Source organism: Typopeltis vanoorti, chromosome 2 (assembly GCF_054136105.1).
Source record: "Typopeltis vanoorti isolate ZY-2024b chromosome 2, IOZ_Tvanoo_1.0, whole genome shotgun sequence".
NCBI lineage: Eukaryota > Metazoa > Arthropoda > Arachnida > Uropygi > Thelyphonidae > Typopeltis > Typopeltis vanoorti.
In genome coordinates, this window is record NC_143550.1 from 39,665,117 (window position 1) to 39,686,752 (window position 21,636).

Below are 21,636 nucleotides of genomic sequence, written 5' to 3' on the forward strand. Positions count from 1 at the left end.
TCATCTAGTGAAGAGGCAACAGGGAGCTCAATGTTGCGTTCACTAGGTTGATAGCTTTTAACGAAATGGGCACTCATTAACTGAACAACCGCTTCTGCATCAGTAGCCCTTACCGATGCAGAAGAGGTTGTAATGCTAATATACCATATATAGGGGAAACAGGACGCACAATTCCTATCAGACAAAAGGAACATAAACGACATATTAAATATAATAATTATGGTGAAGCTGGCCTTTCTGACCATGACTTGAACACCTTACATAGAAAAAGGAAAAACTGGAAAAGCACTAGTTGTCTACATCACACCAAAACATGGTATTAACGCAAATTTAAGGAAGCCTGTGAGATTATTATCAACCACCTCAATCTGAACAATAATGATGGTCAAAAAATCCCAAACATATGGAAGGCACATATTCGACCCAAGGAACCTTCCTCTCTAGGAGTCACTATAAACAGGACTGTAGATAATCCAGGATCCTAAATCAAAAATAACAATTGTAATGCTAAAAATAGGACATCATTGTTACTGAAAGAAAACTATCTATAAGAAAGAATGTTTATTCATGCTCTCATAAATAGAATTTAGCTTGATGTAGTTTCTAAATAATTAATTTTTTTCTCTTTTCACTAGAGGTCATGCCAGAAGAATAACCTGTGATCAAATCATTGTTTCTCTAGCTTACTGTATGTAATGTAACTCAGCTTGTCCTGTATATTTGTATATGCTTCAGATGATGATGTTAATATGAAGATTGAAACGTCGGGAAATTAAAAGAGTTTTGTATAACACGGTTGTACAGTCCATAATTTCTAAAATGAAGATCATAAATCTTGATTCATTTTAATACTGAGCCAAATGAAAAAACTTCCACAAACTTATCTCTAATCCAGAGAATTTTAATAATAGGGTGTGACACCCTTTGGCAACTCGTATAGATAAATATGACTTCTCCATTACTTCCACCTTAGTATCACCACTTCTGGGTCTGGCTCCCACTGATGAGACACCTCAATAAAGGTTGAAACCGGTCTGGGTAGTGGCCTTTTTTCACATAGCCAAGTGAAAAAATTTCCATAAACTATACAGCTTCTTGAATGAAGAAGAGGAATGGAGTATACACTGTCATCAGAAAAACTATGAATAGGATTGGAAGTCAATGAAAGGAAATCATTAATATACAGGAAGAAGATTGTGGATGATGGCACAGAACCCTGGTGTACCCTAGCAACAAATGAGTAATCTGATGAGAGGAAATGACCCATGACACGGAAATAATGATCTGAAAGGAAGCTAGTAATTCAATCATAAAAGTTCGGAGGGAGATCATAAGATGGTAACTTGGTAAGAAAAATGCTAGACACAATCAAATATCAAGAGCAACCATATAAGTTTTTTCTCCAAACTTTTCTATGGTTTGTGTCCAAAGGGAGGAGGGAGTCTACTATGAATTCAATAATAATGGAATCAATATTCGTGATCACTAAGTAATTGGAAGGGATCCAGGTAATGAAGAAATTTAATGATACACTCTCTCCATTACTTTTGAGAGAGTGTTGAGGTAAGGGAAATGGGACATGTTTTGTTTCCATGCAGTTGGATAGATGGCAGATCAATATGATAGCTGGTACAAATAATATTGGATGGGTGTTAATTCTGAAACATGATTCTAGCATAAACGGATACCATCAGGATCAGGAGATTTATTAGTATCTAGATTACAGGAGATTTTTCTGATGTCTTTTAACATAAGATCGGAGAAGGAATGCATGAGTTGTTCATAGTAAAGTAGGAGGTGATTTTTCTTGACTGTCTATACAAGAGTTGGAGAAGACTGATGACAAGAGGCAAGCATTATCTTTAAGTGATGTTACCATGATATCATCTGGATCTGTGTGTGAGAGAGAGAGAGGAGCATAGAGAGACAGAAGTCACTTCCTTGCTAAGGCTGTTGGGATGTAACTTCTGTCTTTTCATGCATCTACCTCTCTTTTTTTTACTCTCTCACATCCAGATAGTAGGGCAAACTGCAATTTGAGCAAAAGCAACTTATTCTGCAGCATTTGGTGCTTATGCTTACAGATGTTGTAGGTGGTAGTGTATAATTAAAGGTATACTGTATTTTTATCTTGGACTGCTTTATCACACTTACTGGAGAAGCATAGATTGGATAGTGGTAGGAGATCTTGTATGGAATGAAGGTCATCATTCTAGAAAGGATTATTTTAGTTTTGGTTAGAGTAGGTGTTTAAAAAGTTTTTTAATCTGGTAACCTATGTACTAACCACTAAATTGAGGAATTACTAAACTTCCATGGTTTATGGTGACATGGAAATATGTTAATGACACAGCATAAAGAACATGTAACCAAGAAAGAACTGTTGGGCAAACAGCTATACCTATTTGAGAGACTCTGGGAAAGAGAGAGAGATGATCTAGAAATAACCTATGATGAAGTCTAGGGAGAAGGAAGTAATTAAGAATGAGCAGCCACTGTTAAAGTTTAAATGGAGATTTTCAAGAGAAGAAAGAAAAAGATCCTAGAATGGATGGGAAATAGGACAGCATGTCACAAAAAAAAAGAATACCAAGGTATCTCTACTCTTCAAGAACTTCTCTTTGTATGTGATAGCATGCAAAGACGGCTGTGCAAGGAAAACTCAAAGTTCTCAACCTTTTTTATATCTACCAGAGGAGACAAGAGAAAGCATGGCTGACTAAGTCAAAAAATTGGTATTTATTCATTAAATTTGGAAAAAGTTGACTGCTTGGTTGAGGAACCCTATAAGCCCTGTCTAGCAGAGGTTGCCACAGCATTAATTTGGCATTTCTCTAATTATTCTGTCAATTCCATTTTCTTTTCCATTGATACTTTTTTAAATTAATGATGCTCATCTTGAACTCTACTGATGCTGATTTTGTTTCAGTAGCTGACTTTTTTTCACTGTTCACCATATTCCCCCAGCTGGCAAGAATTTGTATCACATCTACAACTTCGTTTTAAGCCAATGCACAATACAATTTGGTTGGTCCCAAACTGTCTGCCCATTCTAATTCATTCAGCATCTAGGCAGATACTTATTAACTGAATGTACCATGAAAAGGCAAGGACTGGACATTTGGTTAGAGGTACTGGTCAGTTGCCTACATTCCATAAAAGGCTATATGAATTATAATCAATTTCGTTTAATCCTTTATCCAAGTGTGAGCAAACAAAGTTTGTGCCTGAAAATATCTTCAGGACTGAATATGGTGTTGTACTACCTTACTAGGGTAAGGTAGTACAACACCGGGCAAATCGTGGCAAAGGTGAACCAGCTAACATCACTCCTATCCCAGTATCTCCCATAATGCACAACACATCTTCTTGCGGATATGTATAATGTTATGCATTAAGGGATTGGCCACTACCCAGACTAGTTTTGACCTTTATTGAGGTCTCTTCAGTGGGAGCCAGGCCCAGAGGTGGAGATCCCAGGCAGAAGCAATAGCGAGGTCATCTTTACCTATAGGAGTTGCCACCTTTTACTTTCAACATCTTTCTCTAAATCCAGAGTCATTTAATAAAAAAGGTGGCACACCTTTTGGCAACTCCTATAGGTAAAGATGACCTCACTATTGCTTCTGCCTGGGATCTCCACCTCTGGGCCTAGCTCCCACTGAAGAGACCTCAATAAAGGTCGAAACTAGTCTGGGTAGTGGCCAATCCCTTAATGCATAACATTATACATATCTGCAAGGAGATGTGTTTTGCATTATGGGAGATACTGGGATAGGAGTGATGTTAGCTTGGTCCACCTTTGCTACGAGTTGCCTGGTGTTGTACTACCTTACCCCAGTAAGGTAGTACAACACCATATTCAGTCCTGAAGATATTTTCAGGTGCAAACTTTGTTTGCTCACACTTGGATAAAGGGTTAAACTAAATTTATTATAGTCTAACCAAGTGAAAAATAAACTTTCAGCTACATGAATTAGTTCTCTAGATTCCTTGAAAGACTATGTGGAAGTCTCTTCCCATTTATTTAGTTTTGACTTAAGGGACCCAAAAATATTTTATACAATAATTATTTCACATGTTATTGTAATGTTCTCTACCTTTTTATCTGTATGCAATATACAAATACAGTTATGTCCATACAAAATTTCAAGTATCTGATATCATCATCATCATCAAATTCCTGCCATGTACCCTCAAGGGGTGTACAGGATATGACAGTACTACATGAAAAAATTACATCATTACTAACTTCCTATCTACAATTTTCCTCCAAATCAGTCTGTTACTTGTCAAGACTCCAACATTATCAGATCTTATATTTCTATCGTCTAAGGCACTTTGTACCGTATCAATCCACCTATATCTTGGTCTTCCTCTGGGTCGTTTTCCTGCCAAACTGGCAGAGAACACTTGTTTTGCTAATCTTTCCTCTCCCATTCTATTTAAGTGACCATACCATCTGAGATTAGCTCTGCTAACGCATTCCTGGATGCTGACAATGTCAAGTTCTTTCCTAATATCTTCATTTTTAATATGATATTGCCATTGATGCCATCTGTTCACGCCTCTAATCTTTCTCAGGACTCTCATATCTGCGGTCTCTAGTCTTTGGTCAAGTGTTTTACTTCTGACCCAGCTCTCAGATCCATAAGTTAAAATTGGTTTGAACACAGTCTTGTAGACAGCTAATTTAGTGTTCCGACTAATTTCTTTCTTATTCCATATGAATTTATTCAATTGACTTCCCACGATACCAGCTTTGCTGATTCTGTTGTCTATTTCTATATTTAGTTTACCATCTTCAGTAAAAATTGTGCCTAAGTAGCTGAAATGTTTTACTTGTTCCACAGGTTCTCCATTCACAACACAGTTGACATTTTCAATGATGTATATGGTAATTTATTTTTTTAAATTTATTCTGTTATATTTTATTCATATTATATAGTTTTTTTATTTTTTAAAAAACCTTTCACCGGGAGTACGGGAACATCTCAATCTCCCCCCCCCCATTTTTATAGGACTCTGGAGATTGGCATTGCTGACGAATCAGACCTATGGCTGGAAGGGCACTGTCTTAAGTATTCCTCACTGCAATCCATGTGTTCATGGGCCTGGCTTGCCCGTTCTGGGGGATAAAAAACCTAAGTTTCCAGGTGAAAAAACCTCCTACCTTTGTATGAGACTGGCTAACTCACCTTTCATCGAAAGAGACTAGATAAAGGTTCCTCAGATCACTGGCTGAAATTGATCCCAGGACTTTCCGACCAGAGGGCTACGTCTATACCTACTGAGATACAGAAGCTATATATTATATAGATATATATATATCTATATACAGTGGTGAGCTACAAGGAGCTCGCGCGAGCCCTTTGTTAAATTTTTCTCAAATTTGCGAGCCCCTTGTTCTTCTTGTTTAATAATCTTGTAGAACTAGAAAATACCACCATGGATTGTGTATATCCTACTATAATTGCTACTTTAAATTCATATGGATTTTCTGATAACTATATAAAAAATTATTTCATTGCATTTTGTTCTGATGGAGCTAATGTAACAAATCAGGTGTTGCAATCAAACTTCTACAAAAATTTCCCAACGTTGTGATTTGGCATTGTGCTCATCGTTTACACTTAGCATTAGATCACTGTTTCTCAACCTGTGGTTCGCAAGCAGACTTAAATTAATTAAATAAATATATATTTTTTAATTATCCATACAAAACAAATTAAAATCGAATAAGTAAAAATTATTGAATTCAAATGGAGACTTAAAAAACCAACAAACAGTGTCAGAAATTTCAAAACTGGAAGCAATAAAACTATATTGTTCACTTCACCCCTCTTTTCTTATTCGTCATACTGACACTAAATTTGTAGCTGCAAAATGATGAATAATAAAAGAGAGGTGAAGTGAATAACAATATAGTTTTATTGCTTCTGCCTTCCTTTGCTGTTTTTTCAGATTTGAAGTGAACATCTGTTATCCACATTTCAACCAATTGGTTGTTGTTTATTGATTTTTATTGTTGAAGGTTTCTCTCTTTCAACTAAGGCTCAGTATATCTTCAGAAGTGCTAAGTGATACTTGGACAAAGTGTGTCGTGAGTTAACCCCAGTATTTATATATTTTTCGGAAACGTTTTTTTTTTTTAATAATGGAAAAGTGGCTTAGAACTAGGACCTTGAAAAGAAGAGCAAATGAAAGTTGATGCTAACCCTAATTGTGATACACATGTTGTAACTGCGAGTAAATCTGATACTATTAAAGTAGAAGAAACAAGCAGTTCAAAGAAAAAATGCAGTAGGAAATATAACAGTTCATATTTGGAATTCGAGTTTACTTGGTGTGGAGATGAAAATGAATAGGAACCTCAATGTGTTTTGTGTTATGAAATGTTGTCGAACGAGTGCATGAAACCAGCAAAACTCAGATGACATTTAGAAACTAAACATTGTGATGTGAAAAATAAGCCAATTGAATTTTTTCAGCGACGCTTAGGGATATTACATCAAGAGAAAGGTATAGTTTTGGCCATGGATTCCATTAACAGTAAGGCACTAGAAGCATCCTACCTGTTAGGTTTGTGCATAGCGAAACCTCATTCTATTGGGGAAAATTTGCTACTTCCAGCTCTAAAAGATGTGGTAAAAACTATGTTTGGCAACAAGTTACTAAAAGATGTTGATTTGATTCTTCTTTCAAATGACACTGTTGGTCGCAGAATTAATGATATGGCAGGTGACATAGAATCTCAGTTAATCGAAAGAGTCAAGAAGAGCCCTTATTATGCGTTACAAATAGACGAGACTAGTGACATTACAAATGATGCATAGTTAATATGCTACGTAAGATATGCGCATGATAACAACATTCATGATGATATTCTGTTTTGTAGAATTTTGCCATCCCAAACAACCAGGAAAGGAATATTTCATACTCTCGATAATTACATAATACACAAAGGGATCCAGTGGGAAAAATGTATAGGCTTCTGTTCGGATGGATCTCTCGCCCTTACAGGCAGGCATAGTGGAGTTGTTTCTATGGTCAAAGAAGTAGCTCTGGACATGAATTCGGTACATTGTTTCATACATAGGGAAGCGTTAGCCTCCAGAATTTAAAGCTGTGTTATACAATGCTGTAAAGCTACTTAATTTTATTAAAGTTCGACCATTAAATAACAGGTTATTTTCAGTACTCTGTGATGAAATGGGCAGCGAATATATACAACGTTTGCTTCATTCTGAAATTCGCTGGCCTTTCAGGGGCAAAGTACTAACAAGGTTATTTCAATTAAGACATGAAGTTTTATTACTTGTAAATGAACGTAATTCTGATTTTGCATCATCCTTGTTGATGAAGCATGGTTATCAACACTATCCTATCTTTCAGACATTTTTTTGCAAAATTAAATGAATTAAATCTCTCCCTTCAGGGAAATTCTTTAACTGTTCTTGATGCCTACGAGAAAATAAAGGCATTCGAGAAAAAAGTGGTTTTATGAATTATTATGTGAAAGACAGACAATTTGTACTTTTTCCAACATTGGAATCCTTTTTAGTGGAAATGATATTTTTGTTGATTCTGAGTTTCTGGAAAGGGTTTGTGACCACCTCAAAAATTTGAAACTGAATTTTGAAACATACTTTCTGAATAACTTTTATAAGAAATTTCTGTGGGTTCGCGATCCATTTCAGGCTTGCAGTCACGAGAACAACCTTTTGTTAAAAAAAAACAGTTAATTGAGCTTTCGAGTGACAGTGGACTTAAAATGCAATTCTGTGATCTTGGTTTGGCTTGATTTTGGATCTAGCCTTCAGTGAGAAGTGAATTTCCCGAATTATCTGAAGAAGCATTGAAAATCATCATGCAGTTTTCTACAACCTATCTTTGTGAGAAAGGACTTTCATCGCTCCTTTAAATAAAAACAAATACTGAAATCGTCTTAGTGTGTGTGTGTGTGCCAATCTTCAACTGAAGTTGACCAATATTGAGCCAGATATCCAGCAACTTTGCAAGGGCAGAGAAGCTCAACCATCTCATTAAAAGTATGTAGTAACATAATTATATCATATTATTTATTTGTTTAATAAAAATTAAAACTTTGTTCAATGATGGTACACTTTTAATCGTTTACTTCCAATTTAATTAATTATGTTTCCATATGTATTCAAAAGATGCTTCAGTTTTTCTGAAATGTTGGCAGTTCCTACATAGGTTTTTAAAAAAATTACAAAAAGTCAAAACGACGTATAGGGAAATAAATTAAAAACACTATGTTTATTTCCAACATTCTAAAATGTTATTTTTCTTGCTTTTCTGTTCGCAAAGTCATCGATAACATTGTCGAAGTCTATTCCATTACTCAATTGCTGTTTTATAAACAGTATGGCAAGATTTCTTAAATGCCAAAAAAGTGCCATCTGGGGGTGTATTGCCCCCCCCCCCCCCCATCCAGCTATGCCTCTAACTTAGTGGTCCGTAGAATAGTTTTAGGCATTTTGCTGGTCCTTGGGCTTAGAAACGTTGAGAAATGCTGCATTGGATGATTTGATAAAAAAAACATTAAAGAAATATATCATTTTGAAATATTTATGAATAAATTATATGCTTTTTATCATCGATCACCAAAAAATCAACGAGAATTAAATACGATTGCAAAAGACCTTGGTATCGAAATTTTAAAGATTGGCCGTGTGTTTGAACCATGATGGGCAGCTTGCAGTTTAATGGCTCTTGCGGCATGGAGAAATTACCCAGCTTTATGCAAGCATTTTGCATCAAACGATAAATATAAGGGTGTTTTAAACTGACTTCTCAATTTTGAATTTTTAAAAGATCTAGCATTAATGATTGATATCCTACAGGAATTATCGTATCTGTCAGAAACTCTACAAAGTGCAATATAAGTATTATAAGGGCTAAGTTAGGCCTTTTTTTTTTTGGTCGACGATGCGAGCCCTCTGTTAAAATTTCCATAGCTCACCACTGTCTATATATATATATACACACACACACCAGGTGATCCAAAAGTAATAACAGAAAAAGTAAAAATTCAATAATTCGAAAAGTATAGACAGTAGAATGATGCGGTTTTCACAGAAATGCACAGAAAGATATGGGATTTTTTTTGATAACGAAAAATTTTATTAGCAGAATAGTTACTTTTGCCACTGACAAGTGACGCTTCAGTTGTGTTAGTAGTTTGTGCAGTGGCACAGTACAGTTCGCAACGCAGCTAGGATTACAAATGTTCAATGTGATGGCAGGACATCGCCAAAAAGTCGATCGCAGCAGGTGCTGGACAGGACCTGTGATGTGCAGAAGTGCTCCATCCTGCATGAATGTTACACCATGGAGTGCTTGTCTCTCTTGCACATTCGGAGTTCTGATAATACAGCTTAACTAAAAGTACTTTATCTTGTAACGATAACATGCCTCACCTTGGCAGAATGTTTAACTTCAGTAATAAATGTTAAATGCTGAAAGTTTAACTTCAGTATTCACTACATCTGAAATTTACATACCTCATGGTTTAAATAGTGACAGGCAGCAGCTAAGGGGCCGCTACAGCGCCACCTGTTGGTGACAAATGTAACTATTCTGGCAATAAAATTTTCCATTATTAAAAAAAATCCCATGTCTTTCTATGAAAACCGCATCGTGCTACTGTCTACACTTTTCGAATTATTGAATTTTTATTTTTTCTGTGACTTTTGGATCACCCCGTATATGAGTATATGGTAGTCCAGTGTTTTCTAGTAAATAGTAACATTACTTGAGATATAAAAATTACACTAAGAACTGTAAACAAGACAAAGATTCTAGATATTGCACATCATATTTAATAACACACAACTCCTTTTATATCACCATAGACATTAACGAGCATGTGTCCAAGACTACTCCACACTTGTATGCTAAATTTTATAATGTTGAGTCCAATTTTTATTGGATGTCAACTTCGCTCAGTCCAGTTTTTGGATGGCCCGGCTTTTCGTCATCCTCAAGCATCTCACGACCACTTTGAAATCGCTTAAACCACTCATAAACTTGAGTATGGGATAAGCATTCATCACCGTACGCTGTTTGAAGCATTTGATTCGTTTTGCTAAAACTTTTACCAAGTTTAACACAAAAGTCAATCGCAGCTCTCTGTTTGAAACTCATTTTCCGCCCATTCATCAAAACACACTGCCACTCTTTAACTCGACTTCTAATGAAACAAATGTCATAAACAGACTTTTTCTATTTTACATCTCATGCCACAATTATTTACAAAAACAGGAATTTTTCTTTTGGTGTATATATGTGTGTGTGTGTGTGTATATATATAGAAAGTATTTTACCTTGGGTATAATAAATGTTAAAGATACCAAGCTATTTTAAACCTGGTTTTACTCCATTTCCCAAGTAAGCAAACAGACAAACAAGTCAAGTTTGCGCCTGCAAGTGTTGCAAGTCTAGCTGACCCTGCACATAGTGCAAGACCAAGACAACTCACGGTAAAAGTAGAGTAAGCTCTGATCACTAATCTTAATATTTACTCTTAATGCAAAGCACATCTCCTGGAGGAGATGTATGACTTTGTATTAAAGGCAAGAGGCCACTACCCAGAGCTATCTCCTCCTGAGATTTTCATTTAATAAGGTTAAAACACCTTATGGTAACTTGTTCTGGTAAAATACTTATAAGCTCTGTATTACTAAAATCTTGGTATTTCTAGCCTGGCTCCCACTGATGAGACCTCAATAAAGGTCAAAACAGGTCTGGGTAGTGGCCCCTTGCCTTTAATACAAAGCATCATACATCTCCTCCAGGAGATGTGCTTTGCATTAAGAGTAAATATTAAGATTAGTGATCAGAGCTTATTCTACTTTTACCATGAGTTGCCTTGGTCTTGCAGTATGTGCAGGTGCAAACTTGACTTGTTTGTCTGTTTGCTTACTTGGGAAAATGGGGTAAAACCAGGTTTAAAATAGCTTGGTATCTTTAACATATATAGATATATATATATATATAGATAGATATATATAATCAAAAATGGCAGTGAGAACATACCTATCAGCACAGGTATGCAGCTTATGTGTACTTAAAAATGGAGGCAAAAATTGCAATGGTACATTCCATCCACCAGTTGTCCAGGGCCATTGTATTAGTATTCTATATTCAAGAGTATTTGCATTCTTTTGAGGCCCAAAATGAGCCAATACTTTCAGATTTGAAGTGAAGGTCTTAAAAGGTTCAATTTTAGGCAAAGAAATAGACAATTTTGTTAACCATCCTTCTTCTTCACCTTCATCTTTCTAAAAAAGAAAAAATAATGTGTATATGGCTATATATTACACAAATATATTTAATGTGTCAATAAGAACTCTTACTGATTTAAACCTTAATTGCTATAATCAGATCCAGGGATCTAACAAGGCATTTTTAGATGTTGGATGTTCACAAAGATGATTATGGTCGGTTTAGGATAGATACCTTACACCTTCTCTATGACCACTTACCTTTTTCATGTAATGTACTACTAAATAATCAGAGAAAATTAGGCAACAGAATTTAATTCTCTGTTACAAAAATAAAATTGGTTATATTATATATTTATATACATACACTCTGTCCAAAAAGAAATCGAACTTTTCAAAAATAAAAACTAGTGGCGCCCCCCTCTTGTATCTTATTGTTGCCGAAAGCAGCAACCTTCATTAGTGTTGCGTCAACTGTTTATGACATTTGTTTCATTAGAAGTTCGAGTTACAGTGCCAAGAGTGGCAGTGTCTTTTGACGAATGGTCGAAAAATGAGTTTCAAACAGAGAGCTGCGATTGACTTTTGTGTTCAATTTGGCAAAAATTCTAGCAAAATGAATCAAATGCTTCAAAAAGCATATAGTGATGTATGCTTATCCCATACTCAAGTTTACAAGTGGTTTAAGCGATTTCAAAGTGGTCGTGAGATGCTTGAGGATGACGAAAAGCCAGGCCATCCAAAAACTGGAAAGAGCGAAGTTGACATCCAAAAAAAAGTGTGCGATTTCATCAAAGAAAACCTGAAATCGTCCATGAGATTGATTGAAGATGAATTGGGGATCCCAAAATCAACTGTGCACAACATTTTGACCTAGAGTTTGGGCCTTCGTAAATTGAATTCGCGATTTGTTCTCCACAAGTTCACCGACGAACAAAAAATGTATCAAATTGAACACTGCAAGGACCTCATTAAAACCATTCATAAGGACCCAAACTTCCTTGAAACAACTGTTACTAGTGATGAAACATGGTGTTTTGAGTATGAGCCCAAAACAAAGCGTCAGAGTGCTGAGTGGAGAGCACCAGAAGAGGGGCATCCGAAAAAAAAAGTCGCTTGGAGAAGTCAAAAGTAAAGACAATGCTGACTTGTTTCTACGATTCCAAGGGCGTTATCCACAAAGAATTCATTCTACCTGGCCAAACGGTCAATGGTGAGTTTTATCTCGAAGATTTGAAGCGATTGATAGCGAGAATTCGTCGCATATGGCATGAATATCGTGATGCAGGCAGGCAGGCTGGTCACTTTTGCACGATAATGCACCATCTCATCGTTCGAACATTGTGAGACAGTTTTTGAGCAAAAACAAGTTTGTTTTTGCTCAAAAACTCACCATATTCACCTGATTTAGCACCCTGTGACTTCTTTTTTTTCCACCGACTTCATTTGCCGATGAAAAGAAAGCGATACGACACCATTGAAAATGTTCAAGCGGCAGTAACCTCGACCCTCAACAGCATCCCAAAAACCGATATAAAAAAACTCATTTAATGAATTAACTGACTGTGCCAAAAGCTACATTGAAACTGAGGGAGAGTATATTGATTGAAATAAATTATTTGAATAATTATAATTGGCCTGTGTTTTATTTTCTATCAAAAGTTCGGTTTCTTTTTGGACAGAGGATGTATGTGTATATATATATAGAGAGAGAAATTTAATGATGACATGATACTATGAGTAAATTAATATGAACACATACATTTTGATGAAATATATTTAATTTTCTGAAATAATTATCTCCACATTTCATTTTTTAGCAGGCAACAAAAAAAAAATGTCTTTTTTTGGAGGGGGAGAATTCTGACTTCTATTTTAATAATTTTAATTAACAATTTTATTGTAACGACTTATATTTCTGTATATTACTACAGAAATATTTATTACTGGTTCAATAACTAATAATGAATTTTTTTTATGTTCTCCCACCCATGAAAGGTGATTTGTAAACCTATAGTACATTTTGTGCGGTGGGTGGACTAAGGATTTTTTTTTTTTTTAATGTATATATATATATTTTTACGTAACCTGCTCTAGACCAAAGATGGAAATTTTCAAGCCACTTCAGGCCTCCAAAAAGCAGAGCAGTGGTTTCATACGGCAGTGAAATTAATCTTCCACCTAAAGGAACAAACCTTGGAGTTTCAGTGGCAAACCTTGAAGAAAACATTGATTGATTTAGCTAGAAAGGCATGTGGTGACAAAGATAGAAAAATCAGAACTCCATGGCAGACTCAGAAGTCAAAAGAGGCAGCAAAGAAAAAGATGAAAGTATATTGAAAATTCCTGGCAAGTATGTCATCTTGTGCTCTTATAGAATACAGAGACAAATGTAAAACACTAGCTAAACAAAATTCATGGGAAGACTTTGTAAAAACATAGAAATTAAATATCAGGAAGTTAGCAAAATGTTCTGGAGATTACTGAAAAAAACTTAGAAATGGAGGAAAGAGTACTGTAAAATAATCAGAGATGATAAAGGTGACATGAAAACTAGAGATTATTTTAAAAATATCCTTGATGTATGAAGTAATTACTTTGAACATTTGTTAAATGAAACAAGAAATGACAGCACAGTAGTGGAAAGCACTCAACAGGCATTCAATCAAGTATACATATCAATACTTGAAATAGAAAAAAGTCAGTAAAAAACTGCAATGTGGAAAGGCAGCTGGAGTAGATGTGATTTGACAAGAAATGCTCAAGTATGAAGGAATAAAGGTTTTACAGTGGCTGCACTATATAAATCAGAAGGACTGGCCAGCTGGCTGAGTTCCGGATGATTGGAGTAGAATGCTCATAGTACAAATCTATAAAAAAGGAAAATAAATCTGAATGTGAGAATTAAGAGGTATTTCTCTACTGAGTGTTCCTGGTAAGAATTATGCGAGTATACTTAAGAAACAACTAAGAAAAATTGTGGAAGGGAAGCTCGGTGAAGAACCAGTTGACTTCAGGCCACATAGAGGTCTTCAGGATCACATTTTTACTTTAAGACAGTTGAGAAATCTTGGAAATATAACAAAGATCTGTATTTAAGTTTCATAGATCTGGAAAATGCATATGACAAGCTGCCAAAAGGAAAGCTCTTCAACATACTTCAGTTATATTGCATAAATGGGATATTATGTCGAGCAATACACAGTTTCTATTTGAGGTGTCAGTCAGCAGTTAGAATTGAAGGAAGTACAGGAAGATGGTTTGAGATCAGATCAGGTGTGTAGAAAGGATGCACATTATATCCACTCTTATTCATTATCTATATGGATCAACACCACTCTCCTTCAGCATGTGATGATCCATATAGATAATGAATAACAGTGGATATAATGTGCACCCTTGTTGCACATTATATCCTAACATCAAAATTGGTGATATTAATCTCAGCTCTTTATGCAGATGTTGTTATAATTCTGAATAAATCCAGTACAAGTCTGCAAGATCCCTAACTAAATTTGAATAACTACTATAAGAAATTTGTTATGAAGATCGGCAATAAAAAGATAAAGACAATGAAAATAGGCAAAAACATTGAAAAAATCAACAGCATCTGGAACAGAGAGCAAGTAAAACATTTCTGCTATTAGGCACAATTTTTAGTGAAGATGGCAAATTAAATATGGAAATAGACAACAGAATTAGTAAATCAGATATGGTAGGAAATCCACTGAATAAATTTATATGGAATAAAAAAAAATTAGTCAAAATACTACATTAGCTATATACAAGACAGTGTTCAAACCAATTTCAACTTATGGATCTGAGAGCTGAGTTAGAAATAAAACACTTGACCAAAGACTGGAGACCACAAATATAGAGTTCTAAGAAAGATTAGGGGAATAAACAGATGGCATCAATGGCACTATCATATTAAAAATTACAATAGATCATGACATTGTTAGCATTCAGGAATGTGTTAGCAGAGCTAATATCAGGTACAGTCACTTAAAAAAAATGGGAGAGTAAATATTAGCAATACAAGTGTTGTTAGTCAGGCTGGCAGGAAAACACCCAAAGGAAGACCAAGTCAAGGTGGACTGATACAGTAAAAAGTTCCATAGAAGACAGAAATATAAGATATGATAATACTAGGGTGATGACAGATAACAGATTGATTGGAGGAAAATTGTCAATCAGATGTTCCGAATGATGTAACTTTTAATGTAGTACTATTATAATATTCCATAGACTGCCTGAAGGTATATATTAGGAATCTTGATGATGCTGATGAAGAAATAACAGACAATTCAGAAAACACACTAGGAAGGGCAAAGAAAAATATTATGCTAAGAAATGTGAATGAGGAGGCATAATTATAAAAAAATGGATTAGTTCATGACCTTAAGCATAAGTTTAAGCCAAATTGAATGTCATCACGGACAGGAATGGAGTAGTACAAACAGAGAAACAGGAAATGAAAAACAGATGGAAAGAGTAAGTACTGTAAAGAACTTCACAACAGAGAGGATAAGGCAAATTTGGAGGAGAACCACTGCTTAGACATGAAGTTGAAAGATCTTAATAACAGTAAGGCTCCATGTGTGTAGTGGGATCCAGGCAGAGTTAATTGGGGCTACACTGGGATGGAGGGATAACAGTACAGTATTTAATAGATTGATCTTAACGATATGAAAGACAGGATTATGGCCTAGAGACCGAAAAAGTCAAATTCATTCCACTGCACAAGAAGGGGGGGGGGGGAATATGAAGGACTGCAAGAATTACAGTACTATTAGTTTAATCTCTTATGCAAGCCAGAGTCTATTAAAGATCATTTTAAAAAAAGGATTGAGGTTAAAGTCAAGGCAGAGGTGCCTGAGAAACAAGTTTCTCTGCCTCGACTGAAATGCCTAATGTTTCTTAGGCAGGGCCGTATTTACCATTAGGCGCAAGATGGGGCCTCATTTTAAAACCTCACTCCTCACAAAGAACAATAAAAAAACAGCGTAGTTATAGTTGCAAAATAAAATACTTATTTTTAAATATTAAATTCATAATATAAAAACTAGAAGCTGCTGAAAAATTTGTGAGGCTTCTCGCTTCCATTTGAAATACATTGTTCTTTCCTTAGAACATAAAACTAACAGGAACGCTTGTATTTCATAAAATTCAAGTATGTAAGCGTACCATTTCTTTGCTGGATGTATATATGCGTCCAGCAAACCTGAATAATATTCTGTCCACCTGCTGAAAGAACATGGATAAGAAGTGTAGTTTGACCATCATGTCCATTAGAAAGTGCGATAATCCTTCATGCTGAAAAGAACACTTAACTACATTACCTGGCATACGTAGTAGCTATGTTCTGTGGCCTACAGCAAGAAACGCTTGCCAAATGCTCGGTAACCGGAATCTTAAGTTATCAGACTAAATACCTATGAGTTATATTCATTTTACTGCTTGTTTATATCATATAATTATAGTTTTTAATGCCAGCATAAAATAAGAAATCCTTTCATACTTTCTTCATTTCATATTGTATCACTCTGGAAGATCAGTGTCACTATGAATTTTGTTGCTAATTATTTTAATTGCCAATACATTTAAAAATTCTCCAAGAACTCAATTGAAGATAATTATTTTTATCAAACAATTATTTTATAAATTCATGAAAATTCGAATCTAAAAATGAATACAGCCTCCATCTGTTCCAAATTAAGTTTTCTATTTTATTCATAATCTTAGTTCGAAGGTTAGTTATCATACGTAAATCTTGAATCATATCATGTAATGCATAATTTTTATAACATAATCTGTAGGTTTTTGCATTCAACTTTCTTGGTTCTCCCCCCCCCCCCCCAATCACTCACTACAAATCAAAATAAACGGCAGTTATGAAGTCAACTATTATGTACATATTTTCGGCTAATTTAGATATTATACAGCAGTTTTGAAGTAGCGATATTTTCCCTACAATTTATCTTTTGAAATGTGTAGGTGCATGCATCAAAATGAAATTTTATTTCAAAAATTTTCATAACAAAATTAATTCGCCTTTAATGGCTAACTCCCCCTCCCAAAATTATCACCACACACACACACACAAATACTGCTAGATAACATGTGCACACTTTCTTTTTGTTTGAAATTGTTATTTTTCCTAAGTATACTGTTGCAGTTTTAAGCAAAAGACAAAGGCGTAGAATCTCTGATAAAATACCACTGGATATAAATTAAAGACTCACAATCGGAAACCCAGAGTAATGCAGTTTAACACCATTTGTTGTTAATAAAAAAAAATCGTTCCTAAAATTGAAATGTGTGACCCATATAATCTTATTTTGCAAGGAAAGGAAGCAAAATTTCATATTTATTTCAATAAATGTTATTTAAAAAATATGTTTGTCATGATATTTCCAATGCAAACAAAGATTTCGATCATTTATTTTCGCACATGTGAAATTCGTTTTTATTTGGGAAGAGACACAATAAGTAAATTGTGCAGCAAAAAAAGGGTCAATCCAAGAAATACAGTGTGCATAATTACAATAATTCGTTAACTGCGGGGAGGGGAGGGTAATTGCATTTTAACAGATAGAATGCTGATGAAGTTTCATCAGCATTCTTCCTTTTTATAAGGTCAAAGGGATTTTGAGTATTTGTGAACAGATATATTCAACATAACTTAGCCAGTTTTGTTGTAAAAAATGCTGCATTTGAAGAAATATTAGCGGCATAATAATAAAATAGCAAAATTCATAATGCTTCAGAATAACTTGATAATACCAAAACAAGATGAGACGCATCTGTAGAAATCTATTATTATTATTATTATTATTATGAGTCCTTTTAATTATGAACTCTATAAAGATATACTTAATCAATTTGTATTTTTGTGGTTTTAAATAAATAAACTAGTTTCATTTTGTCACAGATGGTTTCTGCTGGACTACCTGGATTTTTAGACTATTATTCTTATCAATATTGTAAAAACTTGATTGTAGCTTAAATATTCCAATACATAGATTTTTTTACTTAGGTCAAGTCCCATAAGAATGTTGTAAAAAATAGCCTTGTTTGTCTCTATATATTTTGTATTAGATATTTTTGTAAATAGCCCTTTGGAAATTAAAATTAACTGTTTATACTTCTTTAATGTTTATCGAAAATATTATGTCAAATATTTATATTTTTAAATAATATTTATTGAAATAAATATGTCCTTTTGCTTTTGTTTCTAGCCAAATAGCATTATATGGATCACCACATTTCAGTTTTAGAAACGATTTTTTGTTATTCATAAAGACAAAATAAAAAAAAAATGTTAAAATGCTAAATTGCATGACTCTGTTTCCGATTGTTAGTCTTTTTGGTATCAAAAATTTACATCCAATGATATTTTAGCAGTGATTCTTCGCCTTCGTCTTTTATTTATTTGTATTATGCATATTACGATAATATCCAGTGCATATCCTCGTAGATATGTTGAAAATATAATATGAAAAATATCATATACGGAATGATTCAAATTTTTTGCTCATTTTGAAGACTTTCTAATGCCCCCCCCCCCCCCTTATCCTCTCCTGGAACGCATTTGCATAACTACTGCAAATTTCTACAGGTTTGTAAGCTTTACTAGACAGTATTCAAAATCTACGGCAATCAGATTGTACCATGAAGCTTCTAATTCTGTACTATTTATTTGCAATCTAAAACCAGCTGTTCTATTGTCTACTGAAATTATGTGAAATTTTAGAAATAATATGCTATATTTTTACCATGCAAAATTGTTTATATGCATACCACACAAAAGAAAGTTCAGTAGTATTATTTTTGTTTATTTTTCTTTAAAAAAATCTAAATATTACTTCTTCTGCTGCTGGAAGCTATTATTTCTGAAATAATCTACGTCTTATAAATACTTGGTAATATCCTCTTAGCTGGAGGAAAAGCTGAAGGATTATTACTCTCAGCTATTGAGAAAGAAAGGGGAGAACACTAAAGTCGCACTAAATTGCCTCAAGCTGTAGTGCAGAATACATCAAGAATGTCTTGTTTTCTTTTCAATTGTTGATTACAGATATCCTAACAGAAATACTGACATTGTGTTTACATGCTTATACATTATTTATGCCAAAATAATTTCTTAATTTATAATAATCAATTTCACTTTTATTATCGAAAAATTAGAAATTATTTCATACAATTATCTTGAAAAAGAGGATTTGAATTAATTTCAAAGAAAAGGTGCATATGCGTTTCATAATCTTCTTTTTTTTTGGCGGGGAGGGGGGGGTATAGACCTAATTAATCTGCAGATATTTCAGAGAATTTATTTCATAAATCGTTTGCAAGACAATTGTTACAAACGTAAATCACTTGGGGAACATACCCATTCATTATAGTGTAAAATAGTAGCAAAGGTTCAGTTATTTTAGATATCTAATCTAGAAAAAAATGTTATGTCTGCTGATATTAGAATCTTGGTGAATAATTTTTCTGACATGATTTCTCTATTCATTATAATGTGCATTTCTTGGAAGTGTGTTTCTTGTTATAGGCAAGTGAGAGGCAGCTACGAAAGTGAGATAATCCGATTAACCATTCTCTTCAGCGTGAGGGTTTATCACACCTTCGAATGGACATGACAGTCAAATTGCACTTCTTATCCTGGTTCTTTCAACAAGTGGGCTGAATCATATCCAGATTTAGCTGGACATTTATAGACGTCCTGGCCGTTTGGAAAGCATTTTGAAATACGTTCCAGTGACAACAGAGGTTTTTTTGTGTGCTGCTGATATCTGTATTAATTATTTGGGTAAGAGCAGTTTCTATATCACATTAATAGAGCATTTGAATTTCAAGTTTATTATTATTTATAAATTAAATTGATTTTTCAGTTCATTTTTTAAGAATATATTAATATAAAGGTAAGAATATATTATTCAATTAATGATTAATCTTATTTTACTGATACTCGTTTATTTTAACAAAACCAATACACTAGTGTTTCTATTTTTGTATTTTTTAAGCTTTTAACGTAATTATTTATTTTATTCATAGTTTATTTTGGATTTAATAAACATTTATTTCACTTTTGATAGATTAATTCACATAATGATGCCAAGAATATTTGAATCTGGAGCTAGTAAAAGAAAACGACTTAGAGAAAATGAAAAACAGCTAAATAGCCAAAAGGGGACAATTTTGTCTTTCTTTTGTTCTGAAAATGAAGAATTTCGTAGAACTGAAGTTGTACTTCACAGTTCTCGGAATGAAAACGAAACATTGGTATCATTATCAGGAGGAAATGAAAGTGAAAATGAAGAACATCAAAATGATGTAGAAAACATAGGAGAGAAAGAAGTAAATGAAACAAATCAAGAGGATTCTAAAGAAAATTTTCAATCAGAGTCTGTACTTACCAGCAAGCCAACTATCTCTTATCCTACTGATACAGCAGTGTGGCCACTTACTATTAATGAATAGCTTATCAAGCATATTTTAATAAATATGCCCCAGAATGTTGGTAAAATCGAAAATTTAAAAAAAGAATACACAGAACGCAATAGAATATATGTCAGAAATGTAAATGGATCACATTTTTACTGTAAAAAGGCAAATGGAACAAAGGAGAAACAAGAGTGGCTAATTTTTTCAGAAACCAGCAAAGCAATTTACTGTTTTGCTTGTAGATTGTTTGTAAGTCAAATAATAGCTTAATGAAGGGTTTTAATGACTGGAGAAATATAACACGAACCTTATGTGAACACGAGCATTCTACTGAGCATATACGAGCGATGTGCACATATCGCAAAAGAAAATCAAGTTCTGTAATTAGTCGAATTGATCAAACAAATACAATCTGAAGAAAATTATTGGAGAGAGGTTTTAACACGTTCACTGCCAACTACGAGTATACTCGTAGTAGGTGAACCTGCTTCACAAGCCAGCTACGAGTATACTCGTAGGACGCTTACCGCCGGGAACGAGATTATTGTAGTGACCTTGAAGAAGCCAAAATGCTTGGCTTGTGGGGCTAGCATCAAAACTGTGTATTCTCATAGACCGTATATGCTCCGTACAAGCCAACTACGAGTATACTCGTAGGACGTTTACCTCCGGTAACGAGATTATCGTACTGACCTTGAAGAAGGAAAACTGCTCGGCGTAGGGGAACAGACCATGCCAAAGTAGCGTGGCAGCGAACGTGTTAAAAAGAATAATAGCTACCATTAAGTTACTGAGTAAACTAGGGCTAGCATTTAGAGGAAATACAAATGATATTTTTTCTGATTCTTGAGGAAATTATTTATCGTGTTTACATTATTTAAGTGAATTTGATGATTTTTTAAAACATCACATGAAAATGTACCCCAACTGT

At 34.3% G+C, this 21,636-nt stretch overlaps 1 protein-coding gene across 2 annotated transcripts in view; it reads right to left on the reverse strand.

Annotated features, from left to right (window-relative positions):
* SIDL (SIDL trafficking protein particle complex subunit 10) overlaps positions 1-21,636 on the reverse strand; it is a 248,066-nt gene that overhangs the window by 64,767 nt on the left and 161,663 nt on the right. For both annotated transcript variants that reach the window (XM_090411063.1, XM_090411072.1), the window contains exon 16: positions 11,065-11,309. In XM_090411063.1, coding sequence (XP_090267189.1) covers positions 11,065-11,309 — 245 coding nt within the window. The remainder of the gene's footprint in view (positions 1-11,064; positions 11,310-21,636) is intronic.